Source organism: Podarcis liolepis (assembly GCF_965112155.1).
Source record: "Podarcis liolepis genome assembly, chromosome: 10".
Lineage (NCBI taxonomy): Eukaryota > Metazoa > Chordata > Lepidosauria > Squamata > Lacertidae > Podarcis > Podarcis liolepis.
Window position 1 is genome coordinate 19795164 of NC_139562.1, and position 15304 is coordinate 19810467.

General features: G+C 44.1%; 1 protein-coding gene across 2 annotated transcripts in view; it reads left to right on the plus strand.

The window, feature by feature from the left end:
* The first annotated feature begins 2514 nt into the window (after positions 1-2514).
* WASHC1 (WASH complex subunit 1) overlaps positions 2515-15304 on the plus strand; it is a 59117-nt gene continuing 46327 nt past the window's right edge. Inside the window, exon 1 of one of the 2 annotated variants that reach the window (XM_083462052.1) lies at positions 2515-2672. Coding sequence is in view for 1 of the 2 variants with exons in the window: in XM_083462050.1 (XP_083318176.1) it covers positions 13787-13837 (51 nt within the window). In the remaining variant the exon portion in view is untranslated. Of the gene's footprint in view, positions 2673-13785; positions 13838-15304 lie in introns of those variants that run through there. The other variant, XM_083462050.1, reaches the window with a different exon arrangement.

Consider the following 15304-nt stretch of genomic DNA (forward strand, 5'->3'; position numbering starts at 1 on the left):
ACCCGTCCCTCCATCCCTGCACCCGGCCTCTCCCCCTCCGTCCCCGGCGCGGGGGCTGCCGGGATCTGTAGTCCCCTCGCCCTTGGGCTCCGCGCCCGCGCGGGGTGCGCAAACTACGTTTCCCAGCGTGGCCTGGCGGGCCGGGCGTTTTGTTTGAAGCGCTCTTCTCCCGGCCATGGAATGAGCGCAGCGGCGGCGGCCGGGCGGGCAGGGGCTCTTCCGCGCAGACCCCGCACAGCCTGCCTGCGCCCCCGCGGAGATCGGGCGGCAGGATGGAGCCCGGGGATCCCCGCGGAGGCGGAGCGGCGGAGGCGGAGGCTGCCCCCCAGGTAGGGCTGCGTCGGGGGGTTTTTATTTTTGCAATGCTGCATCCGCGCCGGAGGGGACGCATCGGACCACGGGGAGACCCCTTGGCGGGCGTGCAAGGCAATGCATGTGTGCAGGCGTTGCATGGAGTGCAGTGCAATGCAATGGCAACGCGGCGTCCTGCATGCATGCATGCAACTTCCACCGGCGCTCCGGACTTGGCAGGTGAGGGGGGTCCCCAGTGGGCGGCAGAGAGAGCTGGGAGGGCGAAGGGGAGCCAGGGGGGAGCAGCGCTGCTCCCCGAGCCGAGCCCGGGGGGAAACTTCGGCGTCGTTGCGCCGGGTGTTGGAAGCGGAGGCTGGCGGGGGCCCCTCACCTGCAAAACCTGGTCGCCTCTCATATATTTTTCGTGCATTGCATTCATCGCCCGCTTTCTCCTCCAAGGAGCTCCCAGGGGCGCGCGTGGTTCTCCCCGTGTTATCCTCACAACAACAGCCCTGCGAGGTGGGTCAGGCGAGTGGCCCAAGGGAGCACCCAGGGATTGTCCTGGCCAGGTGGGGTGATTTGAACCCTGCTCTCTGCCCGGTCTTCGTCCTCATTTAGCCCCCACATGTGCATGACTGTGCATGACTGAGGTTTTCCCCCCTCGTCTTGGCTATGGTGTGAGTCTGTCCTGTTAATTAATGGGGTTCTGCCTTCGGAGAAGATGAGCCAGCCCTCAAGGAGGTGATTATGTAATTTGCTAGCAATTCATGTCCCTCCCGGCGTGACGCTGCGCGCTGACGTCATGGGGCTGTAATGGTGGTGTGCCTCGAGATTTTTTTCATGAAACAAGTGTGACTTTGCCCAAAAAAGGTTGGGAAACACTGGCATAGCCATTGTGGCAAGGCCTCGCCTCCATTAATTCATCTACTCCTATTTTAAAGCCATCCAAGTTGTTGGCCATCACTGCCTACTGTGGGAGCAAGTTCCATAGTTGAACTATATGTTGGCTTCATTCATTTGATGAAACAAGCTATAGTTCATGAAAGTTCATGCCAGATTAAGGCTGCAATTCTACACAGTACACATTTACTTGGGAGTAGGTCCGGTTGAACTCAGTGCTGGGTTTCCTTCAGAATAGACATGTGTAGGAGTGCACTGTAAATCCATTATTCTTTGGCACATCACATTAAGGAACATAAAGAGAGCCATGCTGACCTGTAAGCAAAATTCCAAAATTCATAATAGGGAAATACATTGATTAGGCCAACCATAATAATAATAATAAATAAATAATTTTATTTATACCCCACTCTCCCCAGCCAAGACCAGGCTCAGGGCGGCTAACACCAAATATAAAAACAATTGATTGAAATACAGCTTAAAAACCAAGATTAAAATACAACATTAAAACATTAAAATGCAGCCTCATTTCAGTGGAAACTCAATCAAAAACCTTTTTGGGGATAAAAATGTCAAGTCTTCACCAAGGCTAACTATCCAGACTGGTCCTACATGGGCCAGAAAAAAGCCAGGGAAGTCCCCAATTAGGAGTTCCAACACAGAAGGAGAAAGGAAAAAAGAAAGAGGGGGAGGGAATCAAATTCATTCCAAGCCAAAGGCCAGGCGGAAAAACGTCCACAAAATAATGGGCAAGCTTTCCAGCAGGGAGGGGAATTGGCAGCAATGAGGCTCTGGTTGCCCCAAGACCTGCTGAAAAGAAGAAAAATACAGCGGTTGATATTTCTGGCTATAAAAGCCCCCTAACTTCTCTCATAAATTTTATTTGTATGCTAACTTTCCATAGTTCAAGCCATGCCCAAGGCGGCTTGGAATATGAAAAAAGTGCATAAGTCAAACATAACAAAAGTAGTCATAAACATCAAAACATAAAAAATACACAATTTTCACATAAATCTCAAGACCTAAAAAAACACGTAAACAAAATTAATACCGATAACAGCAACAATTCCCAGCCCCTTAAATTACCCCTGCCCAAGAGTCTCTCTCCCTGAAAACAGACGGTTGCTTATTATGCTTATAAACTATACTGGCAACTTTGCTCCGCGCTTTATACTGTATTAAGAAGGCAGGCTGCAGAAACGTGAAAGGCACCACGCAGATCGCAGCAAGAGGACGCCTAGACCGAGTTCGAGAGATCAGATCTTTTGGGACCTCCGATGATCCGTAGGCACGCGGAGTCTTGCCAACGGCGGGCGGAAGCAAGAGCCGCTGGAGCCGGTGAAGCAGCCGAGCGCCCTTGTTGGGGCGGAAGTGAATTTAAGGTGTGGGCGGAAGTCCCGCGTCGTGCTGCTTCCTCGCTGCGTCCCTCACCTCCTCGGTTGCTAGGAGTGGGGCGGCCTGCCTCGAGTCTCTCCGTGCAGGTGAGAAGCCGGGAGGGTCCCTCGCAAAGGCTCGCCCACCTGGGCCCGAGCTCAGACGGGGCGGCAGCCTCGCCCGTTCACCTCTCTCTCTCTAGGGCGGCGAGCGAGGGCCTCTCGTAGGACCCACTTGGGGTCTGGCTCCAGGGCAGGGAGGTCGGCTGCTCGTATAGGGCAGCTGCCTTTGAGGAAGGTTTGGATGCGAAGGGCCGGAAAGGGGAGCGGGCTATTGGGGAAAGGAATCCGCGTGCCCGTAATTTACCACGTCAAGCCACTTTTAATCCGTGTTTTATGAAGAATAGTTTCCCAGTGTCCGTCGCTCGAAAAGACAGAATTCCAGCCTCCCTCTCCTCACCTGCAATGCATTAGAGTGATTTTCTCTCTCACACCCACCCTCGGGTGTCTTGAGGAAATAGGGCTGCGCTGCTGTTGTTTTTAACAACAGCGCTTTTCCTATAAACCGACAGCCTTCTGCAATGTTTTGTCCCATGTTGTTATTATTGTTGTTGTAGTTTATTAGATTTGTATAGAGTCGGACACGACTAAATGACTAAACAATAACAACAACATACCCCCCTTCATCTGAGGATAATAGGGCGGTTTACAATCTTCTTTGTCACCATATCTCTGCACTACAAACTGGTTCAGTAATTTTCTCCCCACCACCACCACCTGGGGAACCCTGACAACGGTAGTTCTGTGATGGAGCGAGAGCTATGTCTTTTTATTTTATTTTCATGATTCATTTCGCCCATAGCTTGCTTTTTCTTTTGTGTCATGCAGGTGGGGGACCTGTGGCCCTCCAGATGTTTCTCCCATCATCCCTGAACATTGGTTGTGTTGGCTGAGGTCAATGGAAGTTAGGAGTCCAGCAACATCCAGAGGGTCACATATTCCCCATCTGTCTATAGCGTATTTGGGGCTTCCCTACAATATCGCACCTGCTGACTGGCCCCAGTTCAGCTTATGCTGCAATCCTCTTCACACCTATCTGGAATTATGTGCCTTTGAACTCAGTGGGATGTGGTTCTGAGTAGTCAGTAACAAGCTGAACGCAAGTTAGTGCTGTGGTGTCATTGCAAATGAGGTTAATGTGATTTTAGAACCATTGTTTTAAAGTCATGGGAAGCAATAGTTCCACTTTGTTCTGCACTTTGTTCTGACTTCATCTTGAGTACTGTGACCAAGGTTTTTGGCACCACACTGTAAGAAGGAGTTGCACACTAGAACAGGTTCAGAGGAGGGCCTGCAGTGCTCATTAGCATGAAGAAGCATGAGGAGAAATTGAAGGAACTGGATATGTTTAGCAAGAAGATGGTGGAGGGGCTGATAGTATACTTCTAGGGCTTGGAGGGTTGTCATGTAGAAGAAGGTAAGGACTTGTGCTTCCTCAGAGGGCAGTGCTAGGTCAAGTTTCAGAGGGTATAGTTTTATTGAACTTCTTGATGTTAAAATCAGTTTGATAATGGAACAATTCAGAGTATTGGGGACTCTTGCTTACTGGAAGTGGGTCGAGCTGTGTGTTGGGAGCACCCTATTTGGATTTCCTGTATCAAACAGGAGGTGGACTGAATGGTCTATAAACTGGATGGCCGATATTCTATAATCTAGTTGTAGGATTGTGCTGTTATCTTCAGCAAGCCTGAGATAAAATATGCCTTTGAGACTGTCCCATGGGACATGGATACCAAACAGAGAATCCTCAGTATCCTTGCCAGTATACATGATTCTTTGGGTGGCACCATGACAATTAATTTAGTACAAAAGCAATGTGATTTGTGCTGTGAATGTGTTGTGTGCTTGTGACTTGACTTGCACAAGGCTGTTTGGGCTGTTGATTGTTTAAAGGGCAACTTGTATGAACAAAACATTGACCTCTCGTAGCTTATAGGGGTATGTTGCCCTAACAAGATGTTTCCATGTGAGAGTTTTTTTATTACTTGTATTATTTGCAATGAGCATGGGAAGCCTACATGGTTACAGTGTACATCTGGCTGCCTTCTGTCCCATATGGATAACATTTATACACACATGAAATTGCACTGGAGAATTTCAAACATGCTTTTTTGGAATTGTTTGGAAAAGCCTCAAACAGATTTTATGCTATAGATGAAAACTAATATAGCTGTTGAGACTTCCACTCTCAAGAACTATAGTACCTAGGATTTCTGAGTGAGAAAAGTTCCTTTTAACTTGTCTTAGTGCTAGCGTAATAACATGGAATTTGGATGTAATGTTAAACCATAGTGTAGTGCTACCCAAATGAGCCTTAAGTTCATGCTTATTGCTGTGCTCTGGTGCAGAAGCAAGGAAACCAAAAGCATCTGTTTCTGTTTTCAACTAGCCTCAATTTGTCAAAGGGTATTTTCTGATCTTGGATGGTTTTGGAAAAACAGTGGCTAAAATAACTACCGGTACAGTTTGTCCCAGTTCAGGTGAAATGATAACGTGTGGTTAGAGAACTGGATGCTTCCAATCTTCTTGTTTCTGTGTTGGGGTGGGGGAGGTATGCATGAGTCTCAGGACCATAAACTGTGGTTTAGTGTTACATCCAAATGCAGCTACAGAAGCCGCCACGTGAAATAACAGAGAACACTCTGTTGTTTTTGCCCACTTTGACAGCAGTCTCTGAAGTCTCTACCAACTTTTGTTGACTGAGATCCTGAGAGGTCAGAGACTGAACTTTTAGACTTTCTGCGTGCAAAGCATGTTCTTTGTCAATGAGCAATGGCTCTCCAATATTGCATTGGCATAAATGCTGGGTGGTTGACCTTTCCAAGTTGTTTCAGACAGCTTGGATAAGCTTGGACTCGCAGGCATTGGGAGTTGCTTAAATTTATTTTGATTTTGTTTGAGAAATTTTCTTCACTATGATACTTTTAAAGAGGACTTTTTGTGTATTTGGAAAAGTTGTCCAGATGCTGAGGTGCATCTCATTGAGTGCACGCTCCTACTAAATGTGGCGTGAGCACCTTCCCTGGGTCCCTCTTTCATCTTGTTTTTGTGTTGCTTCTTGCTCTCATCTAACATTCATGGTTCCGATTGGGCTGCATTTTGTTCCCAGGCCTAACTGCTCTCACTTCTAGTTTAGAGGAACAGTCGCCTCAGCCACAGAAAGAGGATTTAATGTAATGTGTGCAAAGCCATGTTGCCAGCAGTTGTACGGAGTCAGAAATCCACATATTAACCATTGAAGTTGTCCATAATTACTGGTGTTTTCTTACAAGATAAAGGCAGTCTGTGAAATAAAGACCATGTGTACTGTCATTTAACGCGGCAGCAAAATTATCGCATGTGTTGTGAAAGGGATTTTCTTAGCGGCATAAATGCAGTCCTTTTGAAAAAGAGTCCGGCTGGCTTATTTAGTAGATAATCATGATTAGCTGAGGTGCTAGTTATTTGCCCAGAGGTATGTTAACTGAAAACAGATAACCTGCAGAAAGAACAGAAATCATTTATAGAGTACGTATATGCAAAATTATTGTAAACAAATTAAGACGTTAGCAGGCTTAATATAAAAACGTGCAGCAGTGGAAAATAAATGTATATGGAACATAAGGGATAAATAATAAATTGGTTTAATTTGGAAATGCAGTAAAATATAAAAATAAGGAGCCACAGAAAGAGGGGGAGGGGAGTCAAGATAAGATATATATGATAAATTGTTTGCATTTCAGGTTTTTTTGATATTGTAAAACTAATTTTGTAAAAATAAAATAAAAATGAAAACAGATAAACTGTACACAGGGTTTGAGTGCATTTTAAAGCCTCTCTCTTACAATTCAGCAAAATGTTTACAGAGCCTGACTCCAGTCTGAAGATTCTAACTTGTCCATTCATTTCAGTGGGTTTTCTCTATGACTTAGTCACATACCACCCACTGTATAGACCTACCCACTGAAATTATTATTTCATGCATCTGACAAATGATTCACCGTTAAACTTTCACCTTTTAATCTCTACATCTTCCCTCTGCACTGGAAAGTGCAATATTATTGCATCTGTTGTTAACATTGAACAAGTTATATTTTATTTTTAAATATTAATGTAGGTTTATATAAGCAGCAGAGCCTAAGCAGCCTGTAGGGGCTGACGGAGCAAATGAATGAGACTCTGTCCAAAGGGGGCTGCACATTGGTGACTGTGGGTTGTCTTGGGGGGAGGGGAAACACCCCTGAAAATGGAAAAAAGTGTCCCATGTTGGATGGGCCATCTAGTAATGTCAAAATATCACCTGTGGATTGTGATCTGCATTTTGAGCAGCACTTTCAGGTTTCGCAAAAATATTTCTCTTCTGCATCATGCTAACATGACTGCCCCTTTGGAATATATTTTTTCTCATTTGTTTTTGTTGGGCTGACTCTAGGAGTGGATTAGGGGGATAGGTGCAAGCCATTCAGAATGCAGCTTTCAGAAGAAAGCTGTGGGGTATACATTGCTCAGTTTTAATCCATGCGTCTTGAATGAGATAGGACCAGCCTCTCCAGAGACTCTCCCTCTCCCCAGTTGCCTCCTACTTGAGGCATTAGAAGAAGCTGCAGGGTGTTGACTGGTTCTCATTACCCAGATCTCCAGCTGGTGGCATGCATTAAAGCTCTGAATATTACTTTGTGAAAGATTCGTCTGTATACTGAGTGCTTGCAGTTAAAGCAAGTGATGGATTGAGCTAATGACTAAGCTTTGCAAAATGTACCAGTATTTTGTCTCAAAGCATTTTCTGTTTTGATGCTGTATTAAACCCCCTTGTGTTCCTTGTAGAAATGATTTCACGAATACAGTTCTGTTGTAAATTTCACCTTGATGCTCCTGAGCCTTGGCTTGTAAATAGTCTCTTACCTGGTCAAATGAAAACTCTCCAGGGAAGCTGCTTTTTTTATAAAATGGAAGCAACCTGGTACTCTCCAATCCCCAGCTTGGACTTTCACTATGCCATATATAGCACAAGGTATGAACAGAATAGGTAATAAAAACATTGCAGCCTGTTAACATTTGTACGTGTAAGGGCAGCAACCATTATAGGTGTCTCCAATTGATGCACAAAAAAAATGGTTGCTGCCTTTACACGTACAAATGTTAACAGGCTACAATGTTTTTATTACCTATTCTGCTCATACCTTATGCTATATATGGCATAGTGTCCAGTTGATGGGCGTCTCCAATTGATGCACAGGGGGACGCGGGTGGCACTGTGGGTAAAACCTCAGTGCCTAGGACTTGCCGATGGTATGGTCGGTGGTTCGAATCCCCGCAGCGGGGTGAGCTCCCGTCGTTCGGTCCCAGCTCCTGCCCACCTAGCAGTTAGAAAGCACCCCTAAGTGCAAGTAGATAAATAGGTACCGCTTTCTAGCGGGAAGGTAACGGCGTTTCCGTGCGCTGCGCTGGTGCTGGCTCGCCAGAGCAGCTTCGTCACGCTGGCCACGTGACCCGGAAGTGTCTCCGGACAGCGCTGGCTCCCGGCCTCTTAGGCAAGATGAGCACGCAACCCCAGAGTCGGTCACGACTGGCCCGTACGGGCAGGGGTACCTTTACCTTTACCTTAATTGATGCACAATTGCTGATGCAAGGGTCCTTTTTGACCCAGAATAGGGCAGAACAGGGGTGTAATGGCAGGGCAGAACAGGACTGGGGTACAGCATGCTTATTCGTGCTCCACCAACATGCATGGGGGCTGGGAACACAACCCCCACACAAAATAGTTACCACCTGTAATTCCAAAGTTGACAGTACATGTTAAGAACATTTTAGATATGCAAACTGTTGAGGGGGTACTTATTCTTAGAGAATCCTGTGGGAGAAGCTGTAGCTCTTCTCATTTTAGAGGTACGGAAACTCAAGCTGAAAAACGATGGCTTGCTTCACAGTACCATATCTTGGTCGTTCTTTGCACGGCCCTGTAAACCAATTCATATTCTTTTTACCATATTATAGATAATAGGGCTGCTGTGGAGAGATGTTGGCTTACCTCAGGAAACTATGGTTGAGCAAAAATCTGGGACTTTTTATATAAGAGTCTTCCTCCATGGCTCTTCTTAAATTATCATCTGGTTTCCTTATCAATATTAATGTTACTGTTCTATTATACCTGCAACATATATCTTACCTTACCCAGGTTTGGGGCATCAGAGTTGTTTTATTACATTTTTTCCGTTCTTGCTTTGGAGGATTGTACTTGTTGTCTCCACAGTAATTCTTTTAAAAAATAATAAAGAAGAAGAAGAACCACCTTCATAGATTATCCTGAAGCCTTATCTATGAATATATTCTGTTTCCTACAGTGACTAACCATATACTTCTGGGAAGCCCATTGACAGAACATGAGGGCAATACTTCCTCCCTCCTGTTCTTGCTCCCCTGTAGCTGGTACTGAGATGCCTACTGTCTTTATGAGACATACAATCTGATTCACAGCTCAGTCTCTTAACCATTAGAGCAGGAATGGGAAATCTCTGGCCCACCAGATGTTGTTGGATTACAGTTCCTGTTATAGCTGATCATTGGCCATGGGATTTTGAGTAGACGAGCATCTGGAGGGCCACACGTTCCCCATCCTTGGAGAAGACTAAGCCACCTGAAATAATGTTACTAACCACTGACAACACTAACTCTGCATTTTGATCCGCAAACACTGGGGATCTCAATCAACCCTGCCTCTATCCTCTCATTACTAATGTTTGTAAAATGAATACAGATGCTGCTATGATGAATGCCTTTGTTGTGATCGAAATTCTCCACTGCCTAAAGTAAAATAAAAAAAAAGAAATGACTCAGTGAACTGTTAATAGCATTTGCAGTGGTGTTAAAATTTAGTTTTGTGCTCAGAGGGAGATTGCTGGAAGGCAGACGTGCTGTGGAAAATGCTGTTACAAAGCCCACATCAGCAGAGGTGGGCACAGCAAACACTTTTGCATGCTGACCCATAGATCTTTGTTGAGATTTTTGTAATGTATGTGGAACTCTGAGAGGCTGAACAATACCCTGAAGAGGCGAGTTTAATACTGCATCTTCAGAGTCCTTGAGAGGAGTGGTTCTGTTACTGATAAAACAAAAATGTCATCTCCAGATCTTTCTGGCAACTTGGCTGTGTCTGCTACTTCTTTCTTTATTGAGGTAGATTTCACCATACAATAGCTGTCCTTGCAAAATGAGACAGTCTACACAATGACCACTATCAACAGTGCTGAGATGAACATTTCTACTATATTCTACTAATACTAAACTCTGAGTGTCAATCCTTGAAAAAGAGGAGTTAACATCAGGCTCAGGAAAAACCTGGGGTTTACAGCACTACAAAAATGTTTTGTTAAAGAAAATAATACATTGTAAAATCCCCTCCCAAACTGCTCAGTGTCTATGGAATGATGGGTAACTCTGGGGTGGGGTGGGGGCACACAGAAAGCCTGGGAGGAAATGCAGTAGAATATCCTGGCTAGAACCTTGCAGAGGAGCACTCCATGTGGCAACATTTTTTTCCTGCTCTCCGTAGCACAAAGTTTCTCAAGTGTTTCTGCCAGCCCTCCATTCACAGGCCAGACTGACCCTCTGCACCCAACCACGGACGGTGTGACAACTGGCCTTTCTGTACAATCTCCTGTTGCTGCTGTGGCTTCAACTAGGCTTCAGGCCCGCATGGGTTGGCTATGAGATGTGTGAAAAAGCACATGAAAGGTTTGCTGTGCATTTATTGTAATCCTTAGATGAGCAGCCTTGTGAGACGAGCTACGAACTCACCAAGGAGTTGGCAGGCACCGTGGTCCACTCTAGATCCTGCTCACTTGTCTTAGTGGCTTGGCCACTGTCATCAGCCACAACCTGCTAGAATGAGGACCAGAGGTTGACAGGACTTTTCTCCTCATGGCAAACCTTACAGGACAATTCAGAATAACTTATGAGACAAACACTTTGGGAACCTATTTCCTTGCTTGTCTGCCTGCATTTTTTGGTGTCCATAAAATGCAAACTCCTGTTTCTAAGCTCTATTGCCTGCTAATTTGCTCCTGTTGCCTTATTTACATTGATTACTTTGGCTCCTTTGGTTGCTTTATACTTGTTGGCTGATTTCCCTGGTTCCATCAGATCTGTTCTGCTCTGCTGCTGTTGCATTGCCTTTGGCAAGTTTACAATTGTGGCTGACTTGTTGCTGCTGAGTGTAACTTTCCCCTTTCTTCTGTATGTCCACAGAATACAGTGGTAGCTCAGTTTACGAACTTAATTAGTTCTGGAAGTCCGTTCTTAAACCAAAGCATTCTTAAACCAAGGTGCGCTTTCCCTGCTGAGGCCTCCCACTGCCAGTGCCCTTCCACCGTTCGCTAACCGGAACACCTACTTCCAGTTTTGTGGAGTCTGTTCACCAAATTGTTCATTAACAGGGCTGTTCGTAGACCGAGGTACCACTGTTTTCTCTCCCACACCCAAGTTTTTGGGTCCCAGTTCTCTCCTTCCCTTCCTTTCTTAGAAATACAGCTGCTTTTTCATTTGCAGAAACCCACTAGTTACTTAAATATAACTTTAATAAGCATGTGAGTCATAAACTATGGGACAGTAGTACTGTGTTTGAAAAAATCCGGGTGTAATATGCATCTATTCTGTTTCTTTTCTGATCCACCCACAACTTTTGGGGCCCTGATGGGCTTCTCTCTTACATTGGTCCACTCTATTTACAGCTTTGTAAATCTTGTTTGTCCCTTGCATGGGGTCTTAACAAGTGTGATATCTCTGCTATTCAACTATTTAATTATCCTACCTGGTTCCTTGAAAAACATTTTTACTAGTCTAAAGCTGAAATATTAGTGGAACTAGACTTTTTTTTTTTACACTAATGGTATTGATTTTGTAGCCTCATGTTTTTTCTCCTCTAACCATGCCCACTTAGTACCTATTCCTTTAAAAAAAAGAAGATTATTTTAACTTCTAAACATTATAATTGGCACCTACCACTAGACCTTATGACTGCCTGCAAAGAGAATACATATATTCTCAGGAGTGGCCTATTAATAAGTACTAGCAAAAGAGCTGCTGCTGGGATGCTTATATAAAGGACAACTTAATACATAGCGGATAATGTCCTCTTTCCCACTGAGCCCCCAAGTGCAGAAACTTTGATCAAAAGGTGTGTTAGGGGATATCCCTTCCAGAAAGGAAATGTATATATACTGAGGACAAGGCTATTAAGGATTTCCTTAAAGGTAGAATGGTAAGGGCTGTAAAACTTTTGGCCTGGAGAAATAATGTCCTTTTCAACTGGGAATAAGCCACAATGGCCTGGTTTGCACATTAACACTAAGCCAGAGCTTATTTGATCATGTTGTAAACCAAGTCCAGCCGACTAACTACTGTTTGTTTCAGCTAACAAGCCATGATGTGAAGCTATGATTTGTTGCTGATATATGATTCATGGCTTACTTTTAACTGTGGTTTGGTGTTATGTCTGAATACAGCGGTAGCCTTACTTAACCATGGTTTGTTTAGCTACCCCACCCTAAACATTCATCAAGTTACAATGGCCAAGGGCAAGAGCTGCTGGAAAACAGGGAAAGCTTTAGTGAAAAAAGATGTGACTTGTCTGTGGGACAACTCATAGTATTATTGCATGCCATTCCAATCTCTGAGGGGTGTGAGATTCCAGGTATTCTAGGAGCTTATCCTAAGGTTGATGTTTCCTTTGGAATGAGGTACAGTGAAGTTTGTGGTGTCTTTATGATATATGGTTTATTTACTACCTGAGCCCCTGATGGAGGGGTTCACAGCATTAACACCCCAAGATGATCTGTCTTCTCCTATAGCCATAGCCTTGGATTTCAGCGGAAATCGCGCATGGCTCTATCTCTCAGCCTTTTCAGTCTGCCCCTTTTTCTTCCAGCTTTTAGCTCACATAACTCAAGTTTCCACTCTTGCCTTTTGTCTTCCAGCAATTGAATCTATGCTGGATCCAGGAATTAGAAGCAGGGCTCAGGCATACAGCTTACTCCTGCTCCAAAAAAGCAAGCAAGCAAGCAAACCCCCAAACCCTCATAGCAGTATGTTGAACAAACCAAGACTAAAATGGGCCATAGCTTAGTATTATGCAAAAGCAGCCACTGGCAATGTGATAAACATTCCATATTTTGAATCAAAGTAGAACCCCCCCCCCTTTGAGCAGCTGTTTTACTCTACCTGGCAGGGAAATGTACGTGCAGCTTTAGATTACCTTCATAATGCTGCAGAGCTCTCATTGCCTATGTAGGTCAGCTGTCTCTAGCAGCCAATACTGTGGGTAAGCGTTCTCTGATTCATCCATCTGATTATATTTCCTCCCTTGGATTTTTCTGGGGAGATTGCCAGCATGGGTCTTGTGGGTCCTGGGGGTTTGTGTTCTCTCGCACCACGGTCTCACACCGTCCAAACAAGAAATGCCAAATCTCATCTTGCAGGCTCAAGGAATCCCCACGTTTACGTAAATGTGTGATTTTCTTTTTCCATCTTTCACTTTTCTCCCCAACGAGGGAATGAGCAGGGAATGAGCATGCAAACCCAATACTTTCTTCCCAGATACCATTTGAGAGTGGCAGAAAACCTGAGTGAGGCTGCACCTTTGCAAGCACACTGCTGTAACTGTCTGCTACTGTAAAATGTATGTTTTCCAAATTGGAGAAGTTAATGAAAACGTCAAAAGCTTTGACGCATTTCATCTCATGCATCAACATAATATAAACCATTCAGCTGAAGCAAAATATTTAACACTTGTCAAGTGTGCTTGTTGGAACTTCATTTAATGCCCCATCCTTGGCAGCTGGATTCAAGTCAGTTTATTTCTTGCTCAAAGGTACAGGCATTAGTTGTGAAGACCCCAGGAGAAGCAACATTAAAGGGATGGAAGCTCATGGTTATATGAATGAATTGCTGCTTGCAAGATGAACTAGGGTAGAAGTGGGCAGCATCTTCCATACTCTCTTATCACAATGAATCTTCGGGTATTCACAAAACATTTCACAGCATGAAATGTTTTTCTTGTAGAATGGGAGAAGGGGTATTGTTTCCCATGTAGGTAGTCATGTTAGTCTGTTTCCGAAAGAGCAGCAAAGAGTCTTGTGGCGCCTGAAAGGCATAACACATTTTATGGTTATGGGTGGTTTCATGGTTTCATGCTGGCTTTTCCCTTTGAAGTTCCTTTGCTCAAGAACGGCCACTTTAAGGTAATTATATAGGTGGAATAGCTCAACACTTTTGCTGAAGTATAGTCAGTGCTGAAATTTTCATAGGAATGGGAGCAGGAATGGAAAAAGATCTGTTTGAATACAGGAAAGTATTTTTTTAAATGGTTAAATCTCACGTAGTTCTCTAGGGAGCATTTAGGCCTCAAGGGAGCATTTATGCTCACCTTTTGCCTAATGAATGAGAGACAGCACTTACTTGACTTGTAAAATAATAAAATGTAGTAAATTGGGGTTGTTTACAGCACTACATGCACATTATCTCTGTAATCCTTATAGCCACCAGGAAAGCTAGGCTAGTATAACTATCCTCTTAATAATGGCCTTCTTAAGGACTGCTTGTGAGTTCATGGCTGAGAAATTTGAACTGGAGGTTTCCTGACTCACTTAGCCGTAGCTTGTGAATTTTTTATTTTTTTAAAAAAACCCAAAATGCAAATTTGGCATCTGTTTTTTTTACTGTCAGCTTTCTTTAGCTTTATCACAGCTCAACAGGCAGCTGCCTGGACTGGCAGAATTTTAGGAGCACCAGGGTTATCATCCCATCCCAGAAAAACAGGGATTCCCCAGATTCCAGTTCTTTTCTCTGCTCCATGCAAGTAATGGGGATTTTAGTGAATATGGAGCAAAGAAGGCAAATCATACTGTCCTTTGGTTCCCCCCCAAATGCTTGAGATATGCCAGACTCTTATTATGCTTCATAGCTTAAATGTACCCTTGTATTCAAATAAGGGATGGGACATGGCTAGTTATTATTTTATTGATTGATTATTTGATTGATTGATTGATTGATTGATTTAATGAAAAGATATACACTGCTTGATTGTAAGAAACCTCAAAGCGGTTCACAAAAATATAAAACAATAAAATCGAGGGGGGAAATCACAGCCATACTTTAAAACATACAAAAGTTAAAATACTAAAACAGATTAAAATCACCCCAGCTTTCTAAGCATCTGGGTAGGCTTGCCTAAACAAGAATGTTTTTATCAGGTGTTTTTAAAAGTACAGTAAAGGCGCCTGCTTGATCTCAATAGGCAGGGAGTTCCAAAGTTGCAGGTGCTGCCACACTAAACAATCGAGTTCCTACAAATGCGGCATGGGTATTCTGTGGCATCTTTATTATTCTCATTGAGAACCAGCCTGATTAACTTCCAGGTATAAAGCACACACTTGCAGTAGATTAAAGAGGATGGACAAGAGTTATAGCGTTCCTCTTCCTTCTCCCAAGAGTAAACTGTTAAGAAAACAGCAAGGTTGTGTTCTTTGGCTGCAGAGCAGGAGAGCAAAGCAAATTGTTTTTTAGTGCTGGAAAGCAATTTTGTCTCTTAATAACCTCGGTGCTGACCCCATCCTGAGATAATCTTTGTCCAGAAGCAACTCAACCTGCCTTTATTTTCTAGCTTATTGATTTCCAGGGCAAATAAAAAGCTGGGCCTGAAGAAATAG